This window comes from Mastomys coucha, unplaced genomic scaffold, assembly GCF_008632895.1.
Source record: "Mastomys coucha isolate ucsf_1 unplaced genomic scaffold, UCSF_Mcou_1 pScaffold23, whole genome shotgun sequence".
Lineage (NCBI taxonomy): Eukaryota > Metazoa > Chordata > Mammalia > Rodentia > Muridae > Mastomys > Mastomys coucha.
The window spans coordinates 8,535,677-8,559,802 of NW_022196906.1; the positions used below are offsets into that span (position 1 = coordinate 8,535,677).

The window sequence follows — 24,126 nt, forward strand, 5'->3', positions numbered from 1 at the left end:
CAGGAGGCTGACTTTCCTTGAAGTTTTCGCCTCAAATACCGCCATCACGCAAGTGTGCGTGGCACATTAGGACCCGTCACACTCAGATCTCACCCGTGTGCCCATCCAAAACAGAAACAGGCTGCCGAGCACTTACTCACATGTGCTCTGGGCAAAGACATCAGAGTTTACAGTTGAAATGAGAAGGAAAACATCTGGATGGTTTTTATCTTAAGTACTTGCAGAAAGATAATATTTTCAACACCTGGGTTGACCTGGGGATTCTGCCATTTGGACTTTAGGTTAACGTCCAAGTCTGCATACGTATGTTAGTGAGGATGTGTTCATGAAGACTTGGATGCAATGTGTGTAGAGGACACATATCTCTGCCTTCATTTCTTGAGACAGTCTCTCAGTGAACCTGAAATACAGATCCAGCTTGGCTAGCTAGCTGCTTTAAGAATCTTCATGCCTCATCCTACCGGTGCTAGGGTTACAGACAGGCTCCATCATGCCAGGTTCTAGGAATCAGCAAGTAGACTTCTAAGTAAATTCCATATGTATCTTAGTATTTTAAAAGGGCTCTAGAAAGGTGGTCCAGAGCATACTCTGCTCTGGCAGAGGACCAGAGTTTGGTTCCCAGCACCCACACTGGATGCCTCATATCTGCCTGAAACTCCAGTTCCAGGGGATCTGATGCGATCTTCTAGTCTCTGTGGGGCAAACACACACCACACATATACAGAGAGAGACCAGATGTGGGTTAAAATGGGTTCCCTGTCCAGCCTGCCACAGGGCTAGGGCCACTCATGGAAGCGGATGAGAGAAGTTTGTGCACACCACACGGTTGTAGGCAGGCATCGGGCTGTGAGAAGCCGCAGGATCCCACTCCAGGGGTGGGGAAGGCGCAGTCTGAGGTCTCCGCAGATCTGCAGGAATTGGCTCGTGGTCCCTGGCCTGCATGGAGGCCAAGGACGACAGGCTCTAGCTCTTGGGCACCACAGTCGCAGTTGTATTGTAGAATAAAAATTCTTAACCTAGTCCCAAAATGGAGTCAAGCATGCTCCTATAGAGCAGAGAAATCGTTGACTGACATGAACTTCATGCCCTTAGGCTGAGTGACTGTTCCAGGAACTTGAAAAAACACCTTTCCAGTCCTGGAATAACTACAGAATGCCTTTCCTGGAATGACCACAGGGTGCTCTAACGCCCTCTGTGGAATGTCACAACGCCCTGGCTGGAGTGTGACAATGGCTTAGGGGGTTGCCCGGAAAAACCTATACATGACTCTTTGCTAGGTGATGAATCTATAGTTTGGAATTTACCCCGTTTCCTCTCCCCCCGGTTTGTGGTTTATGCCTTTATAAGCCTTGTAAAATCCCAGGCCGGGGTCGGACTCCTCTATTCCCTGCGTGGTGTATGAGTCTAGACCCCAGCATGCTGGCCTGAGCTCTTGTCCCATCTTGCTTGTAATAAAACTTCCTCATGTGATTGCAGCAAGTTTGGTCTATCGTGAGTCATTGGGTGGTCGCGTCATCCCGAGACTTGAGTAAGGATCTCCCCAGTTCCGGGGGTCTTTCAGTATAACGCAGAAGAGCTGAGAACGGAGTAGGGGGCCGGTGGGCAGGCTCTGGCCCAGGCCGAATGGAAAAGGGCAGGAGGAAGGCTCCAGCTGGTTACCATGGAGAGACTTGGCTGAGAAGGCAGAGAGGCCTCCCAGCAGGAGGGTAGATGCTCTAAGAGGAAGACAAGCTCCATTGCTTCAGCACAAGGATCCTGATGAAAAGAGTCAGTCCATGGTTTTTAGGAGTTTATTGTAGAAAGGCAGATCAAGGGAGAAGAGAAGTAGAGGCTTGCCATGGCCACATGGAGAGAGGGGGCAAGGGAACGCAGAGAAGGGGAGCAAGAGGGCAAGTGGCAAGAGGGAGGAGGGGGCAGGCAGCCCCTTTTATAGTAGGCTGGGTCTACCTGGCTGTTACCAAGTAACCGTGGGGAGGAGCATACCTGGCTGTTGCCAGGTAACTGTGGAGGGATGGAGTCCACATAGAATACCAGGAGCTTGGGTTGTATGGCCACATACCTCTCCGCAGGTGGAGGAGGGATGGAGATGGGGGAGCTGTGGAAGGCTGTAGCTGCGACAGGAGCCAGGGGCCCAGGGGACATGGCTGAACACCTGCCGCCCCGCCCCACGCAGGGGGAAGGGGGGAAGTGGGGAAGTTACCACCTACCGGGTCACCAGGATTCAAGGCCTGTGCTCTACCGAGGACCGGGCTATCTGTGTACAGCTCACTGCCCCACAACCCCATACCACAAACCACACATGCATACATACTACATACAGACACACATACACAAACCACACAGACATACACGTACAGACACACATACACGTACACACACCACACACATATACAGAGACACACACATACACTACACACACAATTTTAAAAATATAAAGGTATCTGCCAGGCAGTGGTGGCACATGCCTTTAATCCCAGCACTTGGGAGGCAGAGGCAGGCAGATTTCTGAGTTCAAGGCCAGCCTGGTCTACAGAGTGAGTTCCAGGACAGCCAGAGCTATACAGAGAAACCCTGTCTCAAAAAAAAAGTATTAAAATAATTGTCAAAATGCAAAAAACAAAACAAAAATAATTGTCCAAAACAGAATGTATGAAGGAATGACTAGTCTCTAAATTACAAATCCCAGTTTCTCAAAATTAGTTCAACTAAACTAGTTCTTAACCATGAAAAGAAATCTGATGAATACTCAAGTTTTAGATATTCCAGTATGTTATATCACAAACTAATATAAGTTGAAATTAATAGAGTTTTAAAGTTAAAAAAAACCAATTTTGAGAGGACCTGCTGGAAAGTTTTATATTACATACAAGCCCATACAGTATTTATATTTTTTGTTTGTTTGTTTGTTTGTGTTTTGTTTTTTGAGACAGGGTTTCACTATGTAGCCTAGCTGTCACAGGACTCACTCAGTAGACCAGGTTGGCCTTGAACTCAGAGAGATCCAATTGTCTCTGCTGGGATTAAAGTCCTGTACCACCACCACCCAGCCTCTATTACATTTTTATTGATTATGTATACATGCCTATGTATGTATGTATGTATGCATATGCGTGCATGTACATGTGTGTCCATCATGGCACATGTACAAAAGTCAGAGGACCAATAGGCAGAGCAGGAACTGCAGGCTATATTCTGTGCACTAAATTCTATATGTATCTATAGGTCAGTCATTACAAAACATGGTTTATCTCATTGACAAACACTTTGTGAAATACAAGAGGAAATAAAAATTAGTGGGTTAACAGATGAACAATGTAATTAAATAATTTACAAACGAGAAAGTTAAAACCCCAAATATATATTTTCCAACAGAAATATGAACAGAAATAAAAAAATGAAACAAGTTCTGAGTATATCTATGAATAAGCCAGTACAACAAGCTTTTACACAATGTGTTTTTGATTTTTCATGAGTACTCTTGGCATTCTAGCTGGGTTTAGTTTATTATGAAAGAGAATCATACTACACAACCCAAGCTGGTCTTGAGCTAATGTAGATGCCAAAGGAGACTGTAGCCAGTCATGGGAGCTGTGTCTCCAGTTAGGGCAACTACGGCTCACTCTGCTTTCTTTTTTTCTTTTTCTTTTCTTTTCTTTTTTTTCCTTTTACTACTTTTATAGGATATATGTAGCTTTTTAAAAAATTCCTATTATGGTTCTTCCTAATTGTCAGTTTGACTGGATTTGGAGTCACCTAGGAGACAGGTCTTTCTGTATGTTTATGAGAATGCTTCCCAAGTGGTTTATCTAAGGAGAGAGCCGTCCTCAATGTGGGCGGCACTGTCCACACTAGAGCCACAGACTGAATAAAAGAAATAAAAGGTACAACCAAACACCTATGTCCATCTCTCTCTGCCTCCTGACAGCACACGTGACTACCCACACATGATCACCACGCTGGAAGCCACACCTCCCCCACCATGACTTCTTAAACCGGGAGTCAAAAATAAACCCATCTTTTCCTAAATTTCTTTCTTCTCAGTTATCTGGTCAAGGTGAGGAGAAAATAACTAATAATTATCACCTAAGAAATATATGTGTATTCTATAAAAATTAGAAAAACAAAAATAACCACCACTGTTATTTTAGTAATTAAGAGAAACAATAAAATGAAATAGTAAAAGGCCACAAAAAGGAAAAAAGTCATATGTTTAAAGTGCCTTGCAACACAGTATTTTTGTAAAACTTTCTAATTCTTAAAGCAACATAGTGTTTTAAAAGAGTGTTTAATACAGGCTATATTTGAAAAGGAAACTGGAGAAAGCCAATATTTTCTCTCTTTGGGGGATAAAGTAGCAGGATAAACAGACATATGCACATACACACATGTGTAATTGCTACAGTAAACATTATGATCATATGTACAGAAGTAATGCTGTTGGTTGAAGGAAAAACACAGAGGAGGAAAGGGGGTGTAACATATACCCCTAGCCCCAGCTACTTGACTGGTTGATTGAAGCAGGACTGCCTGAACCTCGGGGGTCAAGGCCAAGCTGGGCAACAGGACAAGAGCTCTCTCAGAAATACATTAAATAAACAGACAAGAAAGGAAACTGAGGCTCTGCAGACTGAAGGAGCACAAGTCCGGCAAACAACCATGGGTCTCATAAATGCTCAAATTCAAACTCCACTCAAGTTAACTGAATTCAGAATCCCAGCTATGTGGGTGGGTCTCAAGGCCTATCTGTTTAAAGAAGTTGCCCTGCTATGCATTGCAGCTGGGGCTGTGTCAGGTTTCTTGGGAAAGTGACCTGAACTTGACCCTAGCTCTTTAAAATTCCCACACCGCAAGAGTTATTTCTCAGGACAAAGGAGGCACTACACTTAATGTCTTGTTGCCTAAATGCTGTGGGCTGTGGGCATTGCTAAAATCTCTCTCTCTCTCTCTCTCTCTCTCTCTCTCTCTCTCTCTCTCTCTCTCTCTCTCCCCTCCCCCCTCCCTTTCTCTCTCTCTCTTCCTCTCCTCCCCCTCCCCCCTCTCTCTGAGAAGGGTCTAATATAACCTTGGCTGGCCTCGATCTTGCTAAGCTGACCTTGGCTGAGTTACTGACCCTGCTGCCTCCATCTCCAAGAGCTAGAATTACAAGTGTGCACCACCAAGTCTGGCTGACACTCCTGAGTCCTGACAATAAGTTCAGAGTATACAGTCAAACTTAAATAAATGAGGCTACATGGCCTCGTTTTCACTAAGGGAAATGTATAGTTTTAACGAAGCAGCCAAATCTTTAATTTACCCACTAATTCCAAGTATTGGTTCATTTTCATGACTGTATAAACTACAAATTCTAATTCACCATTTCAGAAGCACACATTCCTCCTCAAATTCCCCCTCTTTTTCCAGCTATTTCTATTATCTTGTAATACATCACTTGCCAAAGATGGCCCTGGCCCATAGTCAGACCGGCCATTTCCGAATGCCTCTACACATGCTCCTGATAAACCGTCCTTGCTCAGGTTACACTGTCGTAATTGCTCATGGGTCACATGTGGTCCTGAACTCTCCTCCCACCTGGCTCTCCCTCCTCCAGGGAATGCCATTTGCCATATTCACAGAGAGTGACCACCTCAGTCTGGGTGCTGTGTTACAACACCATGACCAAAAGCAACTTGGGGTGGAAAAGATTCATTTTGCTCACAGTTCTGTACAACAGTTCTTCACCAAAAGAACTTAAGACAGGAAGGAACTCACATAGAGCAGAAACCTGGAGGCAGGAGCTGATGCAGAGACCATGGCATGCTTACTGCCTTGGTCTCCATCGCTTGCTTAGCCTTTCTTATAGAACCCAGGACCACCAGCACAGGGATGACCTCACCCACAATGGGCTGGGCCTTCCCATATCAGCTACAATTATGAAAATGCCCTACAGGTTTGCCTACAGCCAGAATATATGGAGGCATTTTCTTAATTGAGGTTCCCTCCTCTCAGATGACTTTAGCTTGTAATGAGTTGACATAAAACAAGCGAGCACAATGATCCTGTACATTATTGCACACACACACACACACACACCAGGATATTTCTAGGGAAGAAATGTATCTTGATAAAGAATGCTGTACAATTACTGTACAATTTGAGCATACTACAGTTTTCTCCAGTCACAGCACGGGTAGTAGTGATGTCATGCCTCTTACAAGAAGCAAGGAGCCAGCCCTGTGCAAGGAAGCCGCAGCCCCTGGCTTCTCAGAGCTTTCGGCAGCCTGAGACAGAAGGCTGGGGCCAAACACAACCAATTCTCTGCTTTACAGGCATCTACCTTCAAAAGTCAAGTGAGCCCGGCCACAGATGGGCAGAAGTGTCAGCAAACGCTCGCCAGTTACTCTTTCCTTCACTTCTGGGAAGCTAGAAATCAAAGCCTCTCTGCTGAGCAGGTATAGGGGCCATGATGAAGGGCAGAGAAGACAGCCCCAGGCTCAGCAGGCAGAGAAAGGCCATCAGCCCTTCACTGACAGTTGCTACTGTCTCTTCCCAAGGGGGTTCTTACGAAAACAGACATCGGTCTAAAGTAAGTGCTGACCACATTCCAAGACAGACAGTTTGTTAATGAATCTAAAGAAGAACCTCACCTCAAATGAGAGAAGCCACAGACATTGCTGCAGGTGTGCCCAACCTGGGTCCACTGGGCAGACCAACACAAAATTATAAGTGTATTCAAAACAATGGGACTTTTGCTTTCTCCCCTCCGCCCCACCCCTGCCATAACTGACTGTGTAGTTTGTGAATATGAATATTCTAGTTGACATATTTCCATATCAAGAGGTTAGACACTCCTATAGCTCACAGCCTGACACTCCTTACAAAATTAAGTTTGTTCCCATTGTCCTCGGGGATATCTGGGGGAAGGAGTCTGGCGAGATTCTATAAACTAATTACAAATTCACCAGGTAAGCCAGGTCAAGTGAAAACTTAAGTGTGTTTCCAATGCATGTTCAGTCATGAGTGCTTAACCAGAGGATACACCATGTGCAGCAAGGGGCTCTGGGCTTGCTACGGCTCCAAAACCATCTAGCCGTTGGCCATGACTTGTGACTGGACCCTCTCTCTTCAGTCAGGTTTTTGCCTACATAAGAATGGGCTTTTTAATAGCACCTCTCCTTTTTTATTAAGGTTTACTTATTTTTATTTTATGTGTATGGGTGTTTTGTCTGCACGTGTGTCTGTGGACCTCATGCACACAGTACTCATGAGGCCAAAAGAAGGTGCTAGATCCCCTGGAACTGGAGTTACAGACAGTAGTGAGCCACCATGCAGGTGCTAGGAACTGACCTGGGGTCCTCTTTTGTCCTTTGTCGCTGAGCAATCTCCCCACTCCCTAGTCCCCATTTCTTAAACATGTTGTGAATGTTAAAGGACATAACCCACACTAAATACCTGCACATGGTGAGTCCTTGGGAAAACCCTGCTACAGTGGTCCATGATGACACACAGAGCTGCAGAGCACCAAGCATCTAGAATGGAAAGCTCAAACAGGTACTAGAGGAAACAGGTTTTAGCCTTATTTTATACATGATCCTGATTAAAGTATATAAAGGGTAGGAGCAAAAACATTTTCAAGATTGATAAACATCTAGCTAGTAAATCCCATGCTTTACCATGTTAGTGGTTTACTGGGAAATAGATCAATATGAAATTTTTAGCAGTTCTAGTTTTTCATTTTAATTTTTAAAACAGAGCTCTTTGGGAAAAAAAGACTGCATCTTGACTAATATACTCTAAACTGCTCTAGGAGAGAAATCTAACCACCCCTGGAACTCACTGGTTGTTTCATTTCCATTAGCAGCACACACTCCACAAGCCAAGTCACCACAGAGTGAGTCAGAATTAATAACGAACGTTTGCTTTGGGGGTGGAGGGAGTCACCATCCTCAACAAGAGCAGCCTAAGTCTCATCTTGTCCTCATGGTGACCTACTTTCAATTCCAGATGAAGACAAAGCGAGCTGGAGCAGAGGAAGACTAGAAACACATCCAACCCAGGGCCAGCTCTCACGTTCTCAGCATGTCCTCATGGCCACGTGAGCTCACTCACAGAAGGGGCCAGGATGATGTAGGTCGGCTATGCATGGGCCAGGGGCTGCTCTCACCAGTTTACCCACGAGTTAAAGGGGATAACACAAACCACCAGAGTAGGCAAAGCTCTGAGTGACCGGGGGTCAGGCTCACCCTCCTCCCAAGAGCTTGCACGTAGTCTTCATATTCTTCAGACTAGTCTCAAAGCATAATGGTTTGGGTCAAATTGCTGGGTATCCATTAGATCCTAAGCAGGGTCTCTTGTAGCATCAGGCAGAAAGACAGGCAAGGGACCTCAGTCAGGGCCCATCCTGATCCAGGAGTCTATGTTGCCATGTATACAGTGTGCACCCAATAGCCTGTAGCTTAAATTATCACTATTAGTGGAAAGCACACAACCACCTCAATTAAGCACCAGAAAGGGATCAGACTGGTAAGATTCTGAGGAGCGTTGGCTGCTTGCCTCTTGGGTGGTGTATAACGCCACACAATGCTAAGTCTCAGGTTCAAACCCTAGAGTCCAGGCTCTGCTAACCACATCTGGAGCAGGCTGAGTGAAGGCAAGTTTGTTTACCTAGCCAACCAAAGGCTGCACTGCTGGAGCCAGGCTGGCTCACCACGGCTGTGCTCACCAAGTGGCCTTACAGCCCAGGGGCCAGTCACAATGGCCTGTCTGTTACATCTTCTAAGACACTTTGACGGGCACGCAAATTCCAGCACCAAACTCATCAGGGCACCCTGATCCCTCGGAAATTTCTTTTTCTGACCTTGGCACTTGGAGGCGAATGGTGCTCTCCACAAGTCACCAGAGAGACCTCTAGGAAGTGCCTCACTCCTCCCTGACCCACCTTATATCATGGTTTACTGCCAAGACACAAACAGGTCCAGTTTCTGTGCTGCCAGAGATGGCTCTGCAAGACCACTGGCTATGCTTGTAGAGAACCTGGGTTCAATTCCCAGTACCTATACGGTAGCCCACAACTGTCCGTAACCCCAGTTCCAGAGAATCTGATACCCTCTTCTGGCCTCCAGGGGCATCAAGCACTGCAGCAGTGCACAGACATACATGTAGGCAAAACATACAAATAAAACAAAAACCATAAAAAGCTGTGAGCCAGCAAGGAGGAAGGAAACTTCATGGGAAAATTTCCCATTATTATCAGGATCTTCCAGAGACTGAGAGAAATGTTCGGGATGATCTGCAAACAGTAGAGATCTGACAGCATTTGAGATGAAAATTCTCCTTTGGTATAAAGAGGGGGAGTTGCCAGGTGCCATTGCGGAGTCAGGTTAAGCCCATGCTAGGAAGAATGCAATGCGCTCTGCTGCTCATGAGGGCTTGGGCTGGCCAGGATGCTTTAGAACTGGCATTCAACACTGAGATGGCTCATCTTCATTTAGACTGCATTTGGACTCACCTAGAAGACACACCTCTGGGCATGTCCGTCAGGGTGTTTCCAGAAGTTTAACTGCAGAGGGAAGACTCATGGATTATAAGTGGAAACACATTCCCAGACTGAATGAAAAGGGATGGAAGTAGAAGATCAACTGAGTGCTGGCTTCCCCCAGGGCCTCTTCCTCCTGGTACACAGAGATGTAAGGAAGTAACAGGATCCTCCCATCCCCCAGTCCCTGAACTCCATTCTGCCTTCCTGGCTATGACAGATGCCATGTTCTCAAAGCATGAGCCAAAACAAATCATTCCTCCTACAAGTTTCTTTTTGCTAGGAATTGGTTACAGCAACAGAAAGATGGCTATAAAGTCCACCTCGTGTCAAATGCGTCAGAGCTGAGGAGGAGGTGGCCATCATGCAGCACCTTCCCAGAAGGTGAACAGTGAAGCCTGCACCCAGCCACTGGGGTCACGTCAGGAGCTCCAGCTTGTTCAATTTAGACAGACAAACGCTCTGTGATGATGACACATCCAGTAATAGCAGGAGACACCTGTTTTCTTAGGGCCGTGCTCTTCCCGCACAAGCCACTCCAACATTCTCTGCAGAGGCTACATGTCCAACTGCCTCAAACCCTTGCCCCTGCTCCTCAGCGGTCTAACCAACCACAGAATTCTCTGTTCTACTTCCCTGCCTCTCTTAGCAGACGCCTCTCCTCTACTGCTGTCTTCGTTCACCTGGACACCCAGTTCTCTGAAGTACCGAATCCTTCCTGGAAAGGCCTCCCAAGCCCCGCGTCTCCCAGTCTAACCATCCCACACCACCACTGAATCTAGTTACTAAATACCAACATGTAGTCTCTGCTGGAGAACACCAGGCTTCTCACTCCTTAAGGTAAGTAAGCGCTAACTATGAGAGGTCTACAACACTGTCCACAAGTTCCCTTTCGAACACATCCTCTGTCTCATCGTATTACACCTAAACACCTGGCTGTGCACCATTGCCCTCCAGTCCAGACAGAGTCTTCCCTGGAGGCGGCCTTTCTACCTACCAATACTGACTTTATTAACCCTTTGAGACCTCAGTTGGTGTCACCTTCTCTCAGAAGCTCTCTTGCTTGTTTGCTTAATATTTTGAGACAGGTTTCTCTGTGTAGCCCTGGCTTTCCTGGGACTCTCTCTGTAGACCAGGCTGGAGCAGAGGCAGCCTGGGAAGCTTTCTTAATCTTGAGATTCTGAGCCTTTGTATCCTATCCGATCACCTGGTGCTTTCGGTGTAACTCTACCCGGAACATCACACTGAACGGCAGTGATGTATTCTGATACTAGTTTCCACAACAGCGCTTCAAGGGCTCTTGGAGAAGCGACCATACTTGTATCTGTGAATCAAGGCTGCACAGAAGGCACACATAGGAAGAAATGCTGAACCTGCTCATCAACCAGAAAGCACACTTACACCATACGACAGTAAGATGAATTAGAATGAAAGATGGAGAAGCTGGAAGCTGGAGGCTTTGCTGCTCAGCTGCAAGCTCTGGACTCTTGTTCAAACCCCATGCTTCACCTTCATAGCTATTGAATGAGCTGGGGCTAAAAGACTTTCATGGTCTTGCCAATGCCCACATTCTAGCATCCAGAGTATTTCTTTTTTTCCTCTTCCTCTTTCTAAAAAAAGTGTGTGTGTGTGTGTGTGTGTGTGTGTGTGTGTGTGTGTGTGTGTGTGCTCTCTGCTCCTCAGCCCACAAAACATGTGAGCACCTGTCAGGTGTCTGAATGCCCATGAAAGCCAGAAGAAGGCATCTTTAAAGGTTATAATGAAGTCAAGGATCATGGTGCATGCCTATAGTCCCAGCTCCGAGAGGCAGAGGCAGGTGCCTCATGAGTTGAAGACCAGCATAGACTACGATACCTAGTAAGAGCCTGTCTCAATAAACAGAGGAAGGAAGGGTAGAGGTGGTAAGAGGAATGGGGAGGGGAGAGGGAATGGCTGTTAATGTAAAAGAAAAGAAATAACTTTGTGGCTGGTGAGAAGACTCAGTCACTGAAGTGCTTGCCTTACAAGCACAGGGACCCCAGTTCAATACTCAGAACTGACATTAAGAAAGCTGGTTGTGATGGCACATGCTTGTGTTGGTAAGGCAGAGACACATAGGTCCCTGAACTGCCTAGCCAGCCAGCCTAGACTAATTGGTGAGTTCTGCATACCCTGCCTAAAAAGCAACCAAGAAATGTGGGCAGTACCAGAGGAACAACACTCAAGACTTTTTCCTGTGGTCTCCACATGCACCTATACATATATAGCCACTCTCGCACATACCCACATACACCACAACATACACACACACACACACACACACACACACAGAGAGAGAGAGAGAGAGAGAGAGAGAGAGAGAGAGAGAGAGAGAGAGAGAGAGAGAGAACCCTTCTCAGGAATCAACACCCCCATGCATCTCCAGCTGCCCTCTGCTAAGAATGGAAGGCGTTCCCAGCCTCTTCCACGTACCTGAGCCCCACAAATGGCTTATTAAATACTCTGGACAAAAGTTTTGATAAAAGCTAACACTCCTCACAGAACTCCAAACATACGGCTGAGCTTTGCAAAGCTGAGTTGATAGTTACCTGGTGACGCCATACTCTGGGGGCGGCTGATACCTCAGGACAGCCACTTCTGTTCTTGCAGGCTGAGGTGCTGGGTAAGGTTTGACCATCTCATGGAGCACCCCAGGGTGCTGGTCACTGTAGTAAAGACCGTGATCTTGGTTCTTGCTGACTGGGGCTTTCATTGGCTTGGTCTTGAAGGGGTATTCGGGTGGAGGGCCACGAGGGTCCAGTGCTTTACAGACAGGCTGAGCCGGGGATGGCTCTCCTCCAGTTTGGAAGCTCTTTCCGTTTCCCGAGCTGGGGAGGTGTTGCTTAGCCCCATTCCTCTCCAGCGACAGCTGCATGATCCTCTCACTGAGGGACCGGACATGGCCCTGCTTTAGTTCTTTCAGGGCCTCATCCTTATGTGCCTGTCCACTGTTGGCTCGGTTCACTGTGGGCCTCCCCTCAGTGCGGGACTTCTGACTGGTACCTCCGGCCATGTAGTAAGTGTGACCGAGGGGCCCCTGTCCCTGCTGCTGTTGCTGCTGCTGCTGTTGCTGCTGCTGTTGCTGCTGTCCCCTGAAGAATTGGGACTGGGCCTTGGCCTCCTCGTACGTGGGTAGCTCCTCGTTGTTCTGTTGAGGCTGTGTGGACCGGACCTGCTTCTCCATCACCGTATTGTCTCCCTGATGCTCTTGACCCTGCGGTTCTTGGCGAGCCGACTGATAGACCATTTGTGGGTCTTCTTGAGTGAGGGTTTCCGTGGAAGAAAAGTTTGTGGTGGTGGTGTGGGCTGGCCCTGCACTCCCTGTGGCCTGGTGCTGAATGGCCAGCAGGTTCATGTTCTCGGTTGGGGTACCATAGCGCAGTTGTTCCTGGATCAGCCGCTGTAACACTCTTCCAGATGCTACATCCTCAGAACCTCTCATTTCCACCTCTGGTGTCCTCAAGAAGTTCGGGGAGTGGAAGCTGGAGAGAGGGTCCTCTACTGAAAGACAAACAGGAACTGAGCTAACAGGCTGTCCCCAGGAGACACCGACTGATACTCTAATCAGAGCATCATTTAAAGACCAGGTTCCAAAGATGTCATCACTGACCCATGCTGCAATACCTCAAGGGTGTGTTTCTCGGACTTCCTGAGCCTCTGCTCTCCCCTCCCATCCCTTTTCTGTCCTCTCGGTGACTTGATCTACCTTCCGTATCTCCTTTTCCTAACAGGACCACTGTGGCAGAAACTGACACTGTTTTCCCATTGTAAAAACAGAAATCATTAGTCACGAAGACAGTGCCCTCAGCCCTTTGCCAGATCTCCACCACACCTTTCCATCTCCCAGAGCTGTCCTCAGAAGGCAGCCCACACCGGCTGTCCCCATGTTCCAAACACCACACACCAAAGCCAACCTGAGTTTTCCAGCTCTTGTATTACACATGTAACCTTTCTAGAACACTCAACCTTGTCGTTTGCTCTCAGTTTAGAATGTCTTCCAATTTAGCATCAAGGTCACTCAGTAACCCCACTTCCTGGCTCCATTCACTCTACCTGCCTCTTCCAGCCTGGATCACCCCGAGCTCTGAGTTCCCCTTTGCTTCCACTGAACAAAATTTCCACCCTTGTCTTCAACTCCTGAGTCAGGGCCCCACCTCTGCAATGTCAGCCACTGGCACTTACCAGCCATCTTCTACCAACACATCTTCCCTTGCTCCCTGACTCCTGTATCCTGCGTCTTGTTGGTTTCTTGATTATTATTTAGATGTCCACACTGGGGGACAGTAAGAAGCCAGAAGCAAGCCCTGCTTCCTGTACCAAACTGCTGTCCACTCCAACTCTCTTCCAGATGCCCCGTCCCCAGGTGCTGGCTCCACTAACCAGTTACTGAGAGATTCTAAACAGAAGCCTCTTGCTTCTGACCTCCTCTGCCTCTAATGCACAAAATGTTTGTTTCCTTTCCTGTACCAGAAATTAGTGAGTTCTAAGACAACCAGGGCTACCCAGAGACACTCAGAGAAACTAAACAATAACAATTGCAATAAACAATGAACATGCCAAAGAAAGACAGACAAAGGCAGGTTTCCCACTGGAACCTTCTATTGTCCAGGACACTGTTATGAACCTAAAGGGGCCAAAGCATTGATCCTCAGGATCACAGATCTACAAGACTAAAGGAAACAAGTGTCTTCAAATAAAAATTGTAAAAGTTTAGCTAAAACTAAAATAAAAATACAATAGAAAACTGATTTAAGTGGATGGATAATGAAATTAATGGATCTTAACAGGCAGGAAAACTACTACATTCCTTTTGTGTTGGAAAGGGGGGAGGACACTTGTCAGGAGCCCTGGGACTCTTTCTGAAACGGCTTCATCTCTCTCCATCACCCTAGGACATCAACTCTGGAGAACTGTTCGAAAGGAGGAAGTTCCTTAGTAAGGTTTTGAATTTCTTCTGAAGTTCTGACTTATTTGTGAAAACAAAAACTGGAAGCGGAAAAGGGGAAAGAGGCAAGTGACTTGAGGAAAGGCAGGGGAAGCATTTAGAATCTGAGATTCAGAATTTGGAATAGCTGACTACAGATGAAGCGACTCTGAGGCTTCCATGTATGAAGAAGGAAGATGCCCTCTCATGGAGGGAGTCCCATCGTGGAGCACAAGTCCTTTTTACAGTGGGAAGGGTTTGTTTGGGTGTACCTGTAAGTGTGGAGGCTGCAACCTCAGGTGTTGCTCCTCAGGAGTCATCCACCTTATTTCTCCTAACAGAATATTCTTTATTTGTTCTTTTGACAATGCCATACGTGTAAATGATGTTTTTTAGTTCTTTTGTTTGTTTGTTTGGTTGGTTGGTTTTTTGGTTACCCACTCCTAGTCTCCCTGGCACTGTCCATTCATACCTTTCCACCACCATCCTCTCCCTCCCTTCTTCCTTCCTTCTTCCTTCCTTCCTTTCATTTTTGAGCCCGTTGTGTAACCCACTGGATCCAGTGCTGCCAGCCCAGCCAGGACCCTGGCAGATCTTGTTGCCTTGGTCTTCTGAACATTCCGAGGCTGCCATGAGTTAAGTATGCAGCAGCCACGTCAAGAAAACAGCATCTCACAAGATTCCTACTCCTTTTCAGCTCTTATATTCTTTCTGCCCTCTCTTCCACAAGGCTCTCTGACCCGAGGTTGGGGGAGAAGGCCACCTTGAGCTTTTTGAGACACAGTCTCTTACTGGGGACCTAGGAGATCAATGACTAGACCAGCAAACCCCAGGGGCCTGTCTCCACCTCACCAGTGCTGGGGTGACAACCCTGTGCTCAGCTCCTTTCCATTCTGGGATCTAACTCAGGTCCAAGTGCTTGGGTGGCAAGCTACTTCTCCCAGCCCCAAATGGTCTTATTAATATCATGGTACAACATGAATTAAAATAAATCTCCTAGCAGGAGACAATTCTTAGCTCAGGATGATGACTTAGGTCTAGAGAATAGAAAAATGTCTGTATGACAGTAGCCCCTTCTTTTCCCTTTAGGAGATATTCCAAGACCCTCCGAGGAATCCTGAAGCCAAGGACAGCCAGTGCCAAGTCTTTATGTGCAAGGACAGTGCCAAGCCAGTGTGTGTGTGTGTGTGTGTGTGTGTATCTCATCCTTCTCTCTCTTTCTCTCTCTGTTTCTGTGTATGTGTGTATATGTATGTGTATGTTTCTCTCTCTCTGTATGTATATACACCTATATAAAATTAACACAAATTACACATATGAGATTGTCAGTAACAGCCAATAGTAACAGAGACCCAATCTGACAGCATACAGTGTATTTAAGACTTATGTACTGTTTATTTCTGGCACTTTTCAATTAGTACTTCCAGATTGCCATTGCCCTTGGGTAATGAAAGTGGTGGAAACTGAAGTCACAGGCACAGGGGTTACTTAATGCAGAAGAGATGAAAATGAGAAGCTCTGACCCTCTGTGCTCCCAATGTGTACTCCAACAGTGAGAGGACTTACCGCTTTTCCCCCTCAGGCCTCCGCTTGCCTCCACTGTCAAAGTAGATGCTTCATGCCTCCCAGAATAGAGCTGTAACTCTGGGTAGAAGTAGGTGGGGTCTTCTAGAATCTGCACAGGACTGCTGGGGCTGTAGCAGATGGGGGGAGGAGCTGGCAGAAAGAAAATGATGTGTGTGTTAGTGCCAATCACATGGCTCTCCTTCCTGTTGACTCATGTCCCCCACATGGCAACTTGCAGTGTGACTCTGCCTATTTCATTCATAAAATTCCAAAGCTACTTCCCAGAACTGTCACAAATCCAGCCACCCACCATGCTGACCCACAAGCTTTCAAAGAAGACCACTGAGCGAAGGCGCAAAGATATCACCTAGGAACAGCGCCCAGCGTCTTCTGTGGGACAGTGAGAGGCATGAGGTTTGAAATGGTCAAGGTAAAGGGCAGAGACACAGGCGTGGAGCAGGACAGAAAAAAGTGAGAACAGCTGTCTCTCCAAAAATATAGGATAGAAGAAGGGGTGGCCACTTTGCCAGGCCATGTGTCACCAAGGGAATGTCCCAGGCTGAGACATAGTGTGCTCTGGCTCCCTGTGAGGCTTCTGAGTCTCACGTTGCAGTAGAACCAGGGACCTGGGCCTGGGCCTCAGCCAAGCAATGGCCACTCAAGCTCTTTTATCTGCTACACACACGCGCGCGCGCGCGCGCGCGCGCACACACACACACACACACACACACACACACACACTAGTGAGTACACTTCTTTTTCAAGTTACACTTGATGCTACACTTAGACTCACAGCCACCAACCATGAGATCCCATTTCAGGGACACTGACAGCACATTTGCCAATTGTGGCAACTCTGGCCACTTTCCCTTCCTGCTCTGATATATTTCTGTGTGGACACCAAGATTAAAGCTCTGCTTTTTTTTTTCAATTTATTCTGGAGGGTTTTGTTATTATTTATTAAGATCATTGCCCGAAAGATAATTCCATTTGAAAATAAAAGAACAATTTTTAAATTGCTTCAAACCAGGCATCTGAAATTTCTTCCTAAGTTTTGCACAAGACCATAGCTACTAGTGACTCATGATACCAAGGGCCAAAGATAGGACTGTCACCCCCACTCCCTGAGTCACTGTGCCTCAAAGGTGAAATACCATTTGTATATGGCTCACCACATTGTAGGTATGTCTCACCCATAAAGGTAAAATTATGATTTCCATTGCTGAAACGCTTACCTTGTAAATTTAAAATAAAATAATTCTAGTTGGGACTCTCACCTTAGAGATAATTACACACCAAGCCTGAAAGAAATATTGTACCAAGCTCAGTCTAAAAGTACAGTCCTAAAGCCAGAGGCTCTCCTTCAGCAGCATGCACTGACTGCCCTGAAGAGAAGGGGGACCCCTTTCTGGGCCTCGTCTTTTACAACCATAAATCTGAAAGCTTACAGCTCAAATTGGGTATTCTAGGCAGCTTTGATCTAAAGTCAGTCCTGACATGGTTTCTAGCTGCATGAGTGTCAAACTAGGGGGGAACAAGGCACAGGCCTGGCTGCGTATTAGAGACTTGGAGTACTTTTCAAATCCCATTACAGAGTAGGGGACCCAAGCAACTGTATTGTGTGCGTGAGTGTGTGTGTGTGTGTGTGTGTGTGTGTGTGTGTGTGTGTGTGCTTAAACGTGGTTATCTATGTGTATGTGTTCATGAGTATGTGTGTTTGTATATGTATGTGTGAGTGTATATTTGTGTGTGTGCGCTTGAGTGTGAACATCTATGTGTATATATTCATGAGTGTGTGTATTTGTATGTGTGTGAGGGTGTGTTTATATGTGTGTGCACACACTTGAATAGGTTTGTGTGTATTTGTATGTGTGCATAAATGTGTGTGTCCAGGATTATGTGCATATGTGTGTGTGCATATGCATGAGTATGTGCATGTGTGGGTGCATCTTTGTGTGTGTATGTGTGCATGAGTGTACATGAATAAGTATGTGTGCATGAGCATGTGTGTGTGTTGGTGTGTGTACTTGTACTTGAATGTGTGTTTGAATGTGTTTATAAGTGTGCATGAGTATTTGTGTGCATGTGTGTTCATGTGCATGAATTTATGTTTGTGTGTGTATTTGTGCACTAGTGTGTACATGTGCAAGAGTATATGTAAGTATGTGTGCATGTGTGTTCATGTGCTTGAATTTATGTTTGTGTGTGTATTGTGCAATAGTGTGTATATGTGCAAGAGTATATGTATGTGTGCATATGTTTGTGTGTGCATGTGTGTTTGTGTGTATGTGTGCATGCGTGTGTAGTGCTAAGAACTGAACTCAGTGTCTTATACATACTAGGAAGCATTCTACCACTGACTGAGCTATATCCATTTCTCATTTCTTAATATATTTTTTATTTGATAGAGGTCTTACTAAGTTGTCAGACTGGTCTAAACAACTCAACTCTGTGGTTCAGGAAATCCTGAACATACAACCCCCCTGCCTCTACCTCCAGAGTAGCTCAGATTGCAGGCAAGTACCACTAAGCTGAGTCAGATGGCCATCTTTTCTAAAGCTCTCAAAATGACTACAATGTGGTGAATGTTGGAGATTCCAGAGCTAAAGGGAAAGTGGGGTACATTGGGGACAAAATAAACAACAAAACACTGCTGCCCACCCTTGCCCTGCAGGCTCCTGTACCAAGTGGACATGAGAGGGTTGGGTGGAGTCAAGAGCTCACATGCTTCAATCAAAGTGTGGTGTTTTCTTAAAATTGTGCAGGGTCAGGAGTGGTGTGGGGCAGCGTGCAACAACTTACAGGCTATTGTCTAGCCAAGTGACTAGGAGACCAAGCTTTGAATACAACGAAGACATGGATGTACATAAGGGGAGCGAGAGAATGTGCACACTTTAATACAGCTTTCACAATGGACCCTGCATTAGCCATCACAGACACAACAACATTCATAGCAATCATTCCTCCCAGCTTTTCTATGGCTGGCCAAGAAAAAGTGAGCTCAAGTGCTACAAGCCACAGAATAGTAGTCCTTAAAGGGACCTGTGATCAGAGATCATCAAAGATGCACTTCCTTTCACTACATGGTTATCAATGAAAAAAACCAGTGAACACACACACACACACACACACACACACACACACACGGATGGACGGACGCCGTGCCCTGTTCTATGAACGCTCAAAACATCTTTCACACATACATGGGGTTCATACATTAAGCGACAGACATTCTTGTGGCTGCCAGGGTTCTGGGTGCTGAGGAAAGAGGATAACAGATGAGAGAATAGGCCCTGCAGATGAACAAACAGGCCAAGGTGGTTTATTCCACTCCGGTGAGAAACAGCTGGGCTATCCCAGCACTGGCCCTGCCTTAAGGAACCAGAGTCAACATCCCACCAGGAACTGTAGCAGCCATGCATGTCTCGAAGTCTGGATCGGATTCCTGGGTCAGAGAGCAAATGTCTACACAATCGTGGGGTCCTGTCCCATGTGCTCCTACGCCTTATTGACCATTTTAGTTCATCATCTGGAACAGGGACCTTCTCTAGCAAGAATTCATTCTTTCTTTCTTTTTAAGCAGAACCCTGGTACAAGGAGAGTGAAATGAGAACCTGGGAGCAGACACAGCCTGAGCGGAAGGCTGTTTTCTTCGCTGGCACTTCCTTATGAGGAGCAGGAGCTCCAAGAAGCCACAAAGCCTTCCAGACATGGCTACCACCCAGAAGGCCCTGCACGGCCTGGCTCAGACCCAGAGACCAACAACCCTGCCAGAGTAGGGAGATGAAGGGCCTCTCATGGCTTGCTGGCTCAGCACTGTATTTGTACGGGATGGCTCTGTGGAGAGGCTTCATAAGGACTACTTCCATACAAGGCCCCCTTGTCTAAGTAGGCAACTTACAATTACCTAACCTCTTGGAGGCCAGACTCTCTGCTGAGGGGTTTGTACACCAAGCCAAAGCACTGAAAAGTAGGCCAAGGTCAGGGTGGGGCCCCAGGTCTCTGGGGAGGTGGTCTACGAGGGGCCACGGAGCTCCCAGTATCTTACCAGGAGGGAAAGCAAGGGTCTTCACTGCTGCACTCAACACAAGCTGAGCTCTGGAATTCTAGAGAGTTTTGTGTTTCCACAGACAGACACCCATTTCACTAGCCGCAGGGTCCCCGCCCCCGTCCCTTCCTGAGCTCCAGTGCCTCCAGCTCTATTTGGAGGCACTGGAAACACACTTCCCTTCCCACTTCTACACTGTCATTTCTTTTGTGACTGTCCTCTGGGCCTGCAGGTGACATGCATCATTGTTAAAGAAAAATGAATGAGGAGAGAAGAGACAGGGCAGGGGACTACAAGCACCATTGCAGCTCCATTCCTGTGCTAACTGGTGGGATCCCTAGAGGCAGATCCAGAATTTACCACTATGCCAACTGAGCAGGCTCAGAAAGTCCCCTTGAGGTTTAAACTCTAGACATCAGTCCCCTACTGCCACCCAGCACACACACACACACACACACACACACACACACACACACACACACAGCACATGGGGAGCGGGGACACTGGTAGATCTCTGTCCTTAGGTTCCTTTCCACAAGCCACAACTTGCATACATAACCTTCTGGTCTATCACTTCAACGCTGTCAATCATCAGGCTCCTCCTCTGGCTGTCAGTAGTCTTCTTGAGTCCCTCAGCATCCCTGCATCCTGTGAACTGCATCCTCCCTGCATCCTCCCGGTACTACCCCTGTTGTCTCACACACTCCCTTCAACTGCTTTAAATTCTCAGTAATCCCTCTGAGTGCCTCCGCTTCCAGGCACACCACCTCCATCAGTCTCCACTGCAGCCTATGCTTGGAAGACATAGACTTAGCATTTACCATCACCAGCTCAGGATTTGGTGACAGGCCTTGTTTAAGGTAGGAAGCTGCTACCACCCTCATGAAGACAACGGCTTGGAAGACATGCTGTGTTGTGGATTTCTATGAGTGGCATGCACAGTTAAGTGTATTCTCTGACTACACAGAGAAGAAAGCTGTATTCTCTGGGGCACTCTCAGCACCACATAATTTAAAGAAATATTAGCAGTCCCTCTCTGACCTCTCTGAGTGTTTCTGATAGCTCCTTCATCTTTCAGTGTCCTAGAATGTGGGGATGGTTCCTGCCTCCTCTGCAGCTAATACTGCTGCTTTGGGGTCTACAGGCCAGAGGCCTTTTCCTCAAAGATGCCTCTGACAGTAGGACAACAGCCAGGTGTCACCAAATTTTGAAACTTCCCGATAGTTCCATATTGTCTAAAGCTTCCGACGTACCTAAAAACTACTTCACCACCAGACCATATAACTGCCTCTAACTTTATAACAGACATGTCGAACACCAGAACCAACTTTGCAGCTTCCTCCTCACTTTCCGAAGGGTGAAGGAATTTGCTGAGTGTGCCAAAGCCTCACAGCTGAACCTTGTGACCTGGCCTGGCTCAGGAAGGCCTGGAAGTTTTCCTGAGGTGTGGAATACCCCACTCAAGGAGATCCACACTTGAAAACAAGGGAAATGGAAACCCCAAGAACACAGATGGAAAAAAAGGGATGAGCCAAGTCACATTGCAGGCACCTGCGACCAGGAGAGACTCGCAAAGGCAGCCTCCTTACACACCTGACATAACACATCTGCTGACACACAACACACACCTGTTCACAACATATACCTGCACATAACACACACCTACACCCAACACACCTGTTCACAACATACGCCTATTGGCAATACACCTTCTCACCACACATACCTGTGCACAACATACACCTCCCTAAGAGGAAATTCACATTGCCTTCTCATTCTTTTTGTCCCTGGAAAACATGACTGAAAACACAGTTTAGTGTGGGGAGTAACAAATGAAGCTTCCATGGATCTCGGCCCCATACAAGGCACGATCTTCCAAACTGGCATCAGACTGGAATCCTATTCCATGGGCCAAGCCTTCTATTCCAGAAAACACAAGAAACCAATACAACGATGCCTGTTTAACTTAGACTCCCTTAAAGGGAAATATGTGATAACTAACTTTAAACCTGTCTAAAGTTTAACTTAGCTGTGCTTACTTAGAAATGTTTCCGATATATTATCAGTGAGAATCAAAGTGCTGGACATGTTTAAGAACAGTGAGCGTGATAGGAGCTGTAAATATAAAGAAATAAGAGAGCAGGTCCTTGCCCTTAAGATACCAGGATCTGCTTCTAGAGAACACCATGCACAGTTGCACAGATCCCACGGAGAGCCAGTGCACTGAGAAAGGAGTGTACAGCTTTGGAGGGACCAGGAGTGATCACTGCCTACAGTCGCCGCAATGATAGGAATGGAGGAAACTTATGGGATGTCTGTCTAGCATGGAAAACATGGAGTGTGGGACTGAGTCAGGCCAATGCGTCTTCTTATATTAACAACAGATAATCCAGGCAGTGTGAGGATCAGGATAGAGGAAACCACAGGAGCAGAGCATCATCAGGAGCATTGTCACAGTTCTTGGACATCATCTTCACAACAGAACTGGGGGACTACTACTCTAACCTGCAACTGTGGGCTAAAAATCCACTCCTCTCCTAAACTGCTTTCTGTAAGGGATTTTATCACAGTAACAAACACGGACATAGGACAAACACCCCTTGTTCCTTCCACTGAACATTGACCAAATATCAACATCAGAAAAGCCACTGCTTGTCCATTGTTCCTTCATGAAAATTTAACTTTCATGTTTGGCTCCGTGGTTAGGAGCATTGGCTGTTCCAACAGAGGGCCTGGGTTGGATTTCCAGCACCCACAGGGCAGCTCACAAGAGTCTACAACTCCAGCTCCAGAGGATATGATGCCCTCTCCTGGCCTCTGTGGATACTGCATACACATGGTACACTTAATATACAGGAAGGTAAATAAATACTCCTACACATAATGCATCTCTCTCTTTTTTTTTTAACTTTCCCTTTGAAATCAGTTCCTTAAATGGCCCCTGTCTCAGGTGCATACATGCTTTCCTCCATTTCTGGGAAGAGGCAGTTTCTATTCCTCCTGGACACAGGACTCTAAACAGTACTCAAGTTTGAGATTTGACTACATTAAGCATTTACGCTGCTAGAACTAGAATTTTCTTAAGTGAGAGCACATAGAAAATGATGTGTGTAGAATACACTGGCTGTGGCTCTGGAAGTCAAGTGCGGCACTCTGACCACTGCTAGGGTCCCCGCAGAGATAGCACAGCAACACTTCTGCACAGATGTCAATATGCAGAAAAAAAAAGTACAAGTGCACAGGATGGCTATGACAACGGTGCTTAGGTCCCAGGAATCTCCCAGGGTTCCACAGAGCACTCTAAGAAACACTGTTCTGTACAATCACATACTTGCCCACCCGTTCCAAGGGTTAGGTCTATGAGACGTGAAATGTAAGAACTTTAAGATGGAAATGCTACAAACAGGCTGTAAAACTGGCCTCAGCCCGGGCACAGGGATATGTCTAGCACCCCCGGTGGTCACTGAGGAAAACAGACTGAGCTCTGTCAGATGCGGGGAGCCCTGTGGCTTCAGGGCAACACAGCACAGACAGTCCCCCAGCTCATCCTGCAGGAAGGCTCACAAAGTAAGCGTGTGAGCCAACAAGGATTACTTCCCAGGGTGCAGGAGAGGCTCCATGACACCGAGGTGACTCACCCAACAGGAAACCAGGATAGAATCAGACAAAGGGACAGACACCAAGGCAGAGTGACTGAAGAGGAAAGAGAGTGGACTCTGTCACAAAACACCAGCGTAGAAAGCGGAAGACAAAAGATAAAACAACCAAAGATATGCATGCATGGGCTTTGTTCTGCCAAGTCTACTTCTTGGTGCCACAGTCCCGGCCCCACACTTCATCCGCTATGACTCCTGGAACCTCAGACCTAAGATTTCTTCCCCTACACAGGAAATGAAAATCATCACTACTTAGGCTGTTGTCATCACTAAATAAGACAAGAGCTCTGCAGGGTTCCCGCACAGAGATAGTGCTCAGTCAAATTTACACCATTAGATAAAACTAGGGAAGCTTAATGGTAAAATTCATGTTCACGATTTGATCACAGGAAGCTGGGGAGAT

General features: G+C 46.7%; 1 protein-coding gene across 7 annotated transcripts in view; it reads right to left on the reverse strand.

The window, feature by feature from the left end:
• The window catches only part of Amotl1 (angiomotin like 1), a 125,259-nt gene that overhangs the window by 36,914 nt on the left and 64,219 nt on the right, over positions 1-24,126 (reverse strand). For 6 of the 7 annotated variants that reach the window (XM_031346133.1, XM_031346135.1, XM_031346137.1 and 3 more), the window contains 2 exons: positions 16,020-16,169; positions 12,079-13,030 (listed from right to left, as the gene is read on the reverse strand). In XM_031346133.1, the coding sequence (XP_031201993.1) occupies positions 12,079-13,030; positions 16,020-16,169 (1,102 nt within the window). The remainder of the gene's footprint in view (positions 1-12,078; positions 13,031-16,019; positions 16,170-24,126) is intronic. The other variant, XM_031346134.1, reaches the window with a different exon arrangement.